This window comes from Rhagoletis zephyria, unplaced genomic scaffold, assembly GCF_001687245.7.
Source record: "Rhagoletis zephyria isolate East Lansing unplaced genomic scaffold, Rhagoletis_zephyria_1.1 Rzeph_scaffold_14750, whole genome shotgun sequence".
NCBI lineage: Eukaryota > Metazoa > Arthropoda > Insecta > Diptera > Tephritidae > Rhagoletis > Rhagoletis zephyria.
In genome coordinates, this window is record NW_016171818.1 from 1 (window position 1) to 10,926 (window position 10,926).

The 10,926-nt window shown below is 35.9% G+C and overlaps 1 protein-coding gene across 1 annotated transcript; it reads right to left on the reverse strand.

Moving 5' to 3' along the window:
• Nucleotides 1–299: 299 nt before the first annotated feature.
• On the reverse strand, nucleotides 300–7,109 carry LOC108378719 (netrin-B-like; the record flags this gene model as incomplete). Its single annotated transcript, XM_017635023.1, has 3 exons — nucleotides 300–395; nucleotides 479–628; nucleotides 6,921–7,109. Coding segments are annotated over 3 exons (435 nt in total), but the record flags the coding sequence as incomplete, so codon positions are not given.
• Between the last annotated feature and the right edge of the window lie 3,817 nt (nucleotides 7,110–10,926).

The window sequence follows — 10,926 nt, forward strand, 5'->3', positions numbered from 1 at the left end:
AAAATGGAGGCAAACCTCAAAGTGACACAAAAAAGGGTTGAAGTGGCCGTTATGTGGCAGTTATTGTAATGAAATGAAACCGCACAAACTGCAAAAATGTCGCTCGAAAACTTTATTTATTCGTATTTTGACCATTTTCATTTCTCCCTCCACCACTGACAGTGCAATTATTCGGCAGCTCTGCGGTTATTGCTTGCTGACCGACCTTTTAATCAACACTCCATTTCATCCCCTTTTTTCACTGCCACTTACAATTATTTTAATGTAATTTCGCAAATTAGTTATTTTTTGTTCTTCACACTCACATTTTTTCATTTCATCATCGGCTCCGCCTGGTTCGCGATACTCGCTCACTGCACTCTCCGCTTGTATCATATTCGCTTTGGTCGGTAATTCTATTGCGGAAAATTTATTTTGTGTCATAATTGAAATTTGATAATTTTTCTTTACTCATTATTGTTGTTTTTTTTTTACTTACTTATACATGGCGCCACATGGGATCTGGTCTGTTGATAGCCGCGCGCACATCGGTTACAAGTCAGTCCAGTTACACCCTCTTTGCAAGGGCACTGACCGCTTAGGTGATTGCAGGTTTTGCCTGTGGAGCCTACAGGGTGACAATCGCAGCCTGGAGAATGGAGAAAGGAAAAATATTTTTTTTGTGAGTTGAGTTTTCTCTAACGCCAGGATTTTTTTCTACTTCTTCAGGAAAGGCAATGTTCTGAATTTTAATTTCGACTATATTTCTGGAATTCGGTTTTCATAACTTTGATAAATGAAATGTATTTGCGAATTAAATCCTATACTACTGTGGAAGTGAATTGACCCATGATGCTTAGATTAAATAATCACTTAAGGAGTTCCCCAGATCACTTTTGTATAGCAGCCATAAACCAAATTCTTTTTCCCCTTATTCAACAAGTGAAACTAAATTAAAATCAATTAAATTCTTATTTTTACACTTTTATGCACTTTTGTTGCTCACACTCCCTTCATGTCTTCGCCTGCACCACAACTTTAGACAGAGATTAACATACAACTGACGAGTGAGTAGATTATTGTGGGCAAACAATATCAGTCAGCAAACAAAAGCGAGAGGGAAAGTAAAATGAAAAGAGGCCAAATCGATGCACAAAAGGTAATCGAATACAAAGTGCAAAGAACGAGAACTCAATTTCAGATTACAAAAAGTACATAAAAGGCCACAGAGATAACAAGGAAATAGGAGCGGCGCACAGTGTTCCATTTTGGAAAAAAGTGGGCAAAATCAAATATCTCGCAAAGCAGAAGAGATAGCGAAAAACTTTAACGTTATTTTAAAGTTTTTGAGATGGTGAAGCGAGGAAAAATAATCCCGTTGGATAAAATAATTGCTTTGAACTTTAAAAGGACCTCCAAACACATATAAGGTTTTAATTTTATTTTTTTTACCTGAAACCAGTATTCAATGAACTTTTCACAATTTTCAAACACTGAGTTTTGCTTTTATTGTGTCAAGAAATACCTTCCTAATTGAATAAAAAATTATCATCACCTAAAACCGATCTTCGAAAGTAAATTTTTTTAATTTTTTTTTTTGTTTTCGACCTAAAAAAAATTAAACGGCGTTTTTTAGTCTTGCGACCATTGAAACATTTGTATACAAATATTCTAAAAAGTTCACTGCATACTGGTTTTTATTTCAAAACAAAGGATAAAACTTTAATAGCTTATATTTAAGACAATAATTTTAAGGATCAGGTTAATTTTTTCAACTAATCAACGGTACTTTTTTCCACGAATTTTTCATTCCAAAATGTTTAAAATACCCTTACATTTATTTGCTATATCATCCCATTCCCGATATATTTGATTTTGTTCTTTTTTCCAACATAGGACACTGTGCGGCGGCACGCTTAAGCATCTAAGTCCGAAAAGAGCTATGGATGTTAAATAAAGCTAAAGAGAAACAAACAGGAAAAAAAAATATTTAAAAATGAAATAAAATTTTATGCGATATCGTTGTTTTTTTAGAAAATTTTTATTTTAAGCTTTTACCAGTATTCCAGAATTTATAGTGATACAATTTTAACTGCCGGTTTCACCAGAAAATTAAGTTGAAGATTATTTTTGCTCTTCTGTCTGTTTTCATATTAAATTCAAATAAAAATAATAATTTTTCATTTACATTGTTTCGGTGCAACTGGCTGTAAGAGAGTGATCAAATGTTACTCTTTAATAGATTTAATTGTACTTTTAGCCATAGAGTAAGGAGTATTCGAAACTCTATTTTGTGAATAATCCATTGTGGATGGAATATTTAAGGAAATACATATATTATTTAAATATTATGAGCAAATAGCGAGAATATATATCTATTAAAGCTACAAAATCTTAAATATTTTTCTAACTAAACGAAAATCAAGGGAAATGAGTTTTTTTTACGCTACTCAAATATGCCAGAGAACACTTCTTGATTGGCGCTGCAACCGCCTAAGGGATTTTGGCAGAGTTCAATAAGTCAGTCGTTTCTCTTCTGTACCAACTAACGCCAAAAAGTACAGACCTGGTTTTTTCATCGCAAAGGGGGCCTTCCTACCAGCAGCGGTATTCACGTTATATACATAAATAATTACTTTTAGAGCTGTATCGTTTATACACATTCCTGCGTTATGACCGACCCGACTCAGTCGTTGTATTTTATGCCGCTGAATTATGCCTATAACGTGGTTCCGTCACCAATGCGCCAAATCCCGTGAAACTTCAACATGGTATTTCGCTCGAACAATCTAAGGCCCGAATGGTCAGATTTTTTCATTAGTTCGATTTTTGTTAGACCAGAGAAAACTTTACTTCTGAATTGTCTACTCAGTACAATTAATTAATTTTGGACTTTTGCACTGGGTCTCAGGCAAGGTCTTGTCAACGGAAATGAGGCACTAACAGTGTGATCAAAGAAAGGATCTGAGACAGGGCTGAGAAAACTATACTATTCCTTAAACTTTTACCGTGGACCGAAATACATGGAACCTGCTAAGAAACTTATACCAAAAAAACATCTCATGGTAAAACCAAAAGGGTCCTGAACTATTGGCTTATGTTGCGAGTTTTATACCTCGCATGACGATTTCTGTTTAAGATTAAGGAATGATAATGGGTTGGAGCTTGCCCTACGAAGAATGCGCTTCCTATTTAGAACACTATGCCATATTGTTTAAAGTCCTAGTAGGAATAAACCTGGCGAATTATTCCTGATCTTGTTTAGATTTTGTGATTCATATAACAGTGATTTTTTCAAAAAGAAGAGACGGTATGAATGACGTTAATAGTGCCCAATAAATAAAGTAAACCATTTTACTGTTATAGATTTAACTACGCTAATTATTCAATCAAAATACTTAAATTTAACATTTGTGCACATTACACTAACGGACCAAAATCATCGTTTAAAAACTAACGCGCTAATTTTTTCCTTATTATTTTATAAATAATTTCTGGAGGATTTCCACAAACTATTAAAATTTTAATATTTATATGCCCGGTTGCACCCGGTTAATTTATCAGCGTGTTAAAACTTAAAATGACAGAATTTCGTTCGGATAAATTTTAGAGTTGATTGGTGAAACTGAGGAAAAGACTTTTAAAAAAGATGTCTGTAAATATTTTAATAATTAGTAATGGCGGGCGGAATATTGCATGTAAATCAAATACAAACTACGTACACAAAAAAGCCGAAACCTTCAAATAGCTATAACTATAGGGGGAAAAAATAGATTTTTTTGTGAATTTTGACAGAATATACGTACATGTTCACTGCCGAACCAAAGTATTGACTCAGCAAATTTCTCACATTATATACAACAATTTTTATTCCAATATTTTTCGGCCAATTTTGTATAAAAATATGGTTTCTTCAACAACAAAAAAACATAAAAATATAATTCCTAACTTTTGTGAAAACTCGCAAAAAGTCAGCAAATTTACACCTTTTTAAACAGATTTTTTAGATTTCTTTGAGTATGCAGTTTTGCAGCCCATTAAATTCTAGTTAGAAAAATTGAAGTTCGGAGTTAGTCAAAAATCGCATTGATTTTTGAGAATTTTTTTTGTTGAAGGTGTTTTGCATTTTTTCTATATAAAGTATTTTTCTAATTTTTTTTGTATAGAAGAGACTGCGTGAAAATAAAAATCTAAAAATCAACGGTATCTCCTGGCTACTTAAAAAATACAAGACAGCAAAAACATTAGTATATAGCAGGGTTCAATAATATAATTCACCATATTTTATATCTAATATGAATGTCTTTCTTAAATGAAAGAAGAGTAAGCATACAATACTAATCTTCCTCGAAACCGTAGCACCTTTACTACTCGTGGTCGCAGTTTTTGAAAGTTGAGTCGTGGCTATGTGAACCTGCCCTAATAAAGCACGAAGAAACACAACAGTCACGACGTGCGTGTTCAAATTCAATTGAACTTACAAGTACTAATACCATTTCCCGCGGCTTTGTACTTTTCTAAATACTCAGCATTACAAAACAAATTTCAGACAAGGTGCATTTGTTCTGTCTAACGTTCGTGTTGTTGTCGCTTCTGTTGTTTAGGGATTATTGAATGAAATTCCACTTGAAGCTACATACCTTAATCGCTGTCATTCCACCACTTCAACTCGTCAGCCCGATAAACTGCGAGAATGCGCACTCGAAAGGGAGTTATGAAATAAAGCATTGAATTGGTTTTGAACTCGTTTCTACCAACTATTTCCATTGGCATTTTTGCTGTGCTGGTTGTTGTTGCCAACTCGGTTCCCACAAAAAAAAATACTGATGTCTGATGGATTACTCAGTTTGAAATTGAAAAGCGAAAGAAATCCACCATTGCTTTCAACAGCTTTATACCACAAATAGTTGCCGTGCTCGCCTTCCCAATACCACACTTCTCGTTGTAAATGTGCTCGTATGTATGTTGCTGTTGATGTTTTGGAATTACTTGCAACGATAATGTTTTCAATGATGACAACATCTAATTCGAAATCCATTGCTGATGTGTGGGATTTTGGTGTAGATGATGAGTTCGTGACGAATCGATAGAAGAAAAACTTTTCAACAAATCTGTTCCTTACCTATGTATGTATATATGTGCATAAACGTAGCTAGCTAGCGTTAAAAGCCGATGGGTGGTTGTTTTCGAGGAATGTCACACAAAAGTTGCTATTTGTTCAACACATGCGATTATCTTAGATTTGTATAGACGTCTAGTCCTGATTAGCTCATTGTTTGAAAATTAACTCAACACCTTTGACAAGTTTGCGTTGAAGAAACTTCATCGTAGAACAACTGCAAAACTAACTACGGACGTGAACGTAAAAATACTTAGGAATGAGAATACACTAATAGCAACTCGTGCAGACTTCTGTTAAACTTGGAGCTATGTCAATGATTAGTTAGCATTATTTTACTTCAGACGATATTTGGAAATAGCAGAAGTAAAGACGTGTAAATTTACGTTTATAAATTCCATACAAATTCATAATTTTATCCCCTTTAGCGGCAGTTTATGACGTTAAATGAATACACCTAATGCGTTTACTGAAAAAAGTGTAATTTTGTTTCGAAAACTACACAGTTCTGCGAATAAACTTTTTTTTAAGAAATGCAGAACTTTTTTTTAAAAGCGAATAATGAGTACTAATACCTTTTTGCAAATTTGTTATAGTTTGCGGTTTAATGCGAATCTTTAAATATTTTTGTTGCTGAATTTCGGCGGCTACCGTGGTCGAATGATTTGAGGTGAGCACTACCCGTCCGTAGGTCGAGGCTTCGATCCCCAATATCGGTCTCCCCTCGGCAGTGACATTCACCAGGTGGTGGCCACAAACACACCGTTTCATCCGGATAAAGTACCACATGACTGCTAGTGTTCACGCCAAGTGTCTTCTGCGTATTCACCGCGTAAAAAAGACACCAATGAGTAGTCAAAAATTGCCTTAGATAAGACCCCTTTCTTTTGATAACCACCATGGCAAACGAACAGAGGAATGCGATTGGAAGCCATGCAGCTGGAATGTCCGGACCCTTAATGGGTAAGGTGTCTTTGTCCCGTTGGCCTGACATCACCGCCATGGAAGAAATGCGATAGGAGGCGCAAGGAAGAAAATAAATAGGACATTGCGGCGTCTTCGCCACTTGAGTCTCACATATATTTAAATACTTGCCGAGAGCAGTCTTCGATAAATGCAAATAGCGAATTAAAATACAGCGACTCCTCTCGTACTCACGGCAACCAAGTCTTCGTAACCGGAACGACCCAGATATATATCTGGCCAAGGCCTTTTGAAGGATTTATTTGCTGTTATAACAAGAATCACAGAAGCCGCTGGCTAGGTTATGTCATATGAACGCGCTCCAAGGCGCCCATAATTGGAAATACCCAAGGAATTAGAAGACCTCTCGATAGAAATATCATATGGAGAAGGACTTGGCTTCAGTTGGCATTTCCAATTGGCGTCAGTTGGCATAGAAGAGAAACTATTCGCTTTTTTTAGGGCTGGGCCAAACATTATTAGGCGGCTTTAGGTCCAAACAGAAGGAAGACGATATAGTCGTTTAAAAATTGAATGGTCTAAAGTTTCAAACTGTCTCTTATTGGCGATTGATTTTAAAGAAAATTTCTATGGCCGAAAAACTTTCGGAGTTTCGCCATTGCTTGCCGTTGAGCGACTGCCTTCAGAGGAAAATGTTTTAAAATATTTGGATTTTCTGAGATCCTAATATCCTTGGGCCTCTGTTTATATCCGATAATTGGATCGTGCAGAAATTTACGATAATCCTAAATTTTTTATGAGAATTGATGTCGGTTTTGTTTTTTGCTTAAAACTTACTTGTTTTCTACCCAAATATTTAAAAAATGATTATAGTCGATTTTTTCTTCAAATGACTTACGTTTGCAGATCTTGCGATGATTGGCCGGTTTGGTAGCATCCCTGTAGTAGCCCTCGCGACAGTAGTGACAATAACGGCCGGTGGTGTCGTGTTGACAGTTGTAGCAGACTCCTCCCGAAACACGGCCAGACAGCTTGTAAAGTTCCAAATTAAAACGGCAACGACGCGCATGTCCATTACATTGACACACTGAAAGATAAAGCGAAACCGAATACATATGGATTAATTCTTAATTCCATATAGTTACATTTGTACATAAGTTAAGATAGTTTAAGACTTGTATGAAAAGTTTAGGTAATTGCAAGTACAAGGCGGAGCTTGGGTATTAACGATTTTACTTTTATTGATGTAATTAGAAAGGGCCATAGCTTATATTCAGTAAAATAATATACATAAATACATACCGTGCCCTATCCGCCAAAAATACGTAAGCGACATTTCAATAAAAATTTTAGTTTTGATGCAAAAATGTTCCTTAGATACATTTTTGAATCAAAAATTTAAATTTTGAAAAAAATGTCGCTTACCTCTTTTCGTCGGTCAGAGCTCGATTTATGTGAATAAAGAGTAAATAGGTCATCATTGAACACAACACCTCATTTTTTTTTTTACTACACTTCCGGCATTTACGCATAGAGCGCAATTGCTGCAGGCAATCAACTTAATGCAGCTTTATAACTTTTGTCGGTAATGAAAGGTGAGCATGAAGTGTGTGCAATTCAATTTGCAACAACAATTCGCCAACAAAGGCGGGAAACATGAACCTACTGATCGAATTGTGGTAGTCAAGGGAGACATATATGTGACCTGGTCTACGAAAAGGGAGCTTACGTGCGAAAACTAGATTTCTGTGAAAAAGCTGTTAAAAGTAAGCAACTCGTTTCGTCAGTTTCTCATTATCTCGTTAATTGTTCTCCACGCCGGGCGTCCAGTAAGTGTTGTTGTTGGTCCAGTAAGTGTTGTTGTTGGTCGGAATATTATTATACTTCATCGTGTAAGTTGCTAGTGTGGAACATTTAAAAAAGTAACTCTTTCTCTACATTTTTAGTACACTTCTAAGCAAGTTAGGATTTTCAGCTTTTCACCACGTGAAAAAGCATCTCATCTTCCATCCGAATCAACCAAAAAGTGAAAATTGATTTTTTGACACCTAAGCCCCCTTTCCGTAGACCAGGTCACATATAACTATACATATATAACTATACTATTTATGCTAGTAAATTGCGATAAAAAAAAGCATTTTAGTATGTGCAAGCATAACTGAAGTACATGTTTGTATGTATTATCTTCCCAAAAGTTTCAGTACTTCAAAATTATTAAGCTAGCGTTGCTGGGTACTGGTTTTATAAATATAAAGGGAAAACTTGGAACTCTTCCCCTGCCAGGCTACGCCCATGTTTACGCTCGTATAGACTACTTGTTCGTATTTATTATTGAACCTGTGCTACATAATTTGTGTGTCAAGGAAACGCAGGCTATACTCTTTACACATGAACATGCCGGACCATCTACGGCTTTTTTTCAATTCATTCAAACGCTCTTTCACGTCGCTATGACCCAAACCGACTAAAAAACCCCTTGAAGTAGGAAATGTGTGTGAAGTAGGGTCCTTTCAAGTAGGCGCATAATAATAAAGACAAAAAAATCAAGTGAACCTGAATGTTTTTGTGATTCGATTCTCAAATCGACAATCTCCCAAACACACTCAATGAAACTAAAACGAATTGCCAATGTATGTAAAGTGCAAATAAAAGTAAAACAGAAAATAACATGTCACAGTAGATTTGAAAAGCGCGTAAAAAATTGTGATCTGTATCGTACAATGCTTGTGAGTGAGCATTAAAAGTGTGCGTCTAAGCGTTTATTTTGCCCAAAAGGTTTGTGTGCCTGTGTACTTATTTGGATGTGACGGCGTACACAATGGCTCTCGTTTTGATGGCATTTTCATGTTTTTCCAACACTTCAATTCTGTTCGTGAATGGGTTTAAAAGCTATTAAACAAAAATAGAAGCAAAAAAAGCTAACATACGCTCATGACAAGTTGCGGATTTTTAAAATGTCCGCACTGCAACACTAGGTTGGAGTTATTTACTTAAAAAAATTGGCATATTTTAAACGTACGGTACTTACTGAGCGGGTTTAAAGTGACCAAAATAGAAAGCAAAATTGACTTAAAAATATAAAATGTTTTCCAATGAGGGTGGGTAGATGTTAGATTAGATAGATATAAATAGATTAAGCACTGCGACCAGTAGGTCTATTGTGCCCTCAGCTCATTTCAATACTGAATCTAGCCCTAATAGAGTCTCCATCAATTTCTTGCTCATAGGTACCTTACGCAGCTCTCCTACGTGAAAAGGCTTCACACTCCAGGAGAAGGTGTATTGTTGTCTCTTTGGCGGAGTTACAAAATACTTGTTAGAATACCTGTAACAATTCATAGCCTTCCGAGTGGCTGCTCATGCTCAACGAATGGGTACACCTATCGTGGACAATTGGTAGAAACCAGGGAAACCTTTGAGCATCTTCTATGCCGATGCCCCCCACTGTCAAATATATGACTAAAATGCCTATCAATTCGAGAAGTTAGTAATCATCTCGTGTAGGGCTGAAATTACTACTAAAATTCGCAAAAAGCGTTCACATCCTTTGTGATGCCTCCTTTAACGCCTGAAATCGAACTCCCATTGGCAAGGACCTACCGGTCTATTTGTGACTCAACATCGGTTACATTAATCTAACTTCACCTAACTTATGCCTACGACAACACTTATCTTAATTGAGCTTTGTAGAGGTGACAAATTCTTAGCCGAGAATGGGCAGGTAATCAAGGTTGCGTATTGCAGCAGGTTCGAACGACAAGTCTTTTTGAAATAGCGGCAACTATTTTAAGTGAATACCAAAGCACCATCCAACCTAGTCGCTTAAAAATGGATGAGATACTCATGTCGAGAAATTCTCTCCATTCATGCAATAACAGCAAATTTTTTAGCAAAATCGATGAATATGGTTATTTTCTTAAAAATAGCAAAACAGCTAAAGACTTTTTATTCGGGTCTTGCCGAAAATTCTTAAGCCCAAACTACAATAACGCAGTGTCAGTTTTTTGAAATCAGGAAGTCTGCTGTGCAGTGAAGCGACACACAATACTGCAGTAACAGCTCGCAGTACTGCTCAGCTAAGCCCAAATTCTAAATTGACTGCCGCTGCCTTCATTGCAGCAAACTTCGCGTATTGAATTTTACACACTTTATACGCAATCATCTTTTTTTTATGTCACTGAATTGAGCTTTAAAGTTAAGTCAAACAAGGCAGACGTGGCGTGGTAAGCCGCATTTAGCTGAAAGGTAGCAACTTTTAATCAAACGGTTGAATCTTTCTCTAGAAAAAGTATTATGGTTACTATGAAGTTTTTCCTCCAGTTTTTAATTTTTATTTGGTCACAAAATTTTTTTTATAAAGCTATTAATTTTTTTTTTAATATAACTGACATCTCAATGTCTTTAAAATCGCGTTTTAGGCTAATATTTGTTATCCGTGCTATTAGCAATTATTTGCAGAAAAAAACAAGTAAGAAAGTCTAAGTTCGGGCGGAGCCGAACATTAAATACCCGACGCAAGTATTAAATATATGTTTTTCACCTTTCCGAAAGCTACCGCTACATGGTAAGCCGGGGTGTATCAGTTTTGAGTACATTGGCGTCCTTAAATTTCGAAATATCGCAGTTTCAAGCATTTCTGAAACTTACCGTTATATGAAAAGCGGCCGCAATTTTAGTCCGATTTCAATACTTTTCGGCGTTTTGGTTCTATGGGGCAAGTACAATAACCACACCAAGTTTGGTACAAATTGGTAGAACGGTTACAGAGATACATATATATGATCATAAGTGGGCGGTGCCACGCCCATTTTCCAAAATTATATCATAAACGTATTTCGATAAGGAATTGTTGCAAGCCTCAATTTTGAATAAATTATCTTTAATATTTACTGATTTATCGAAGA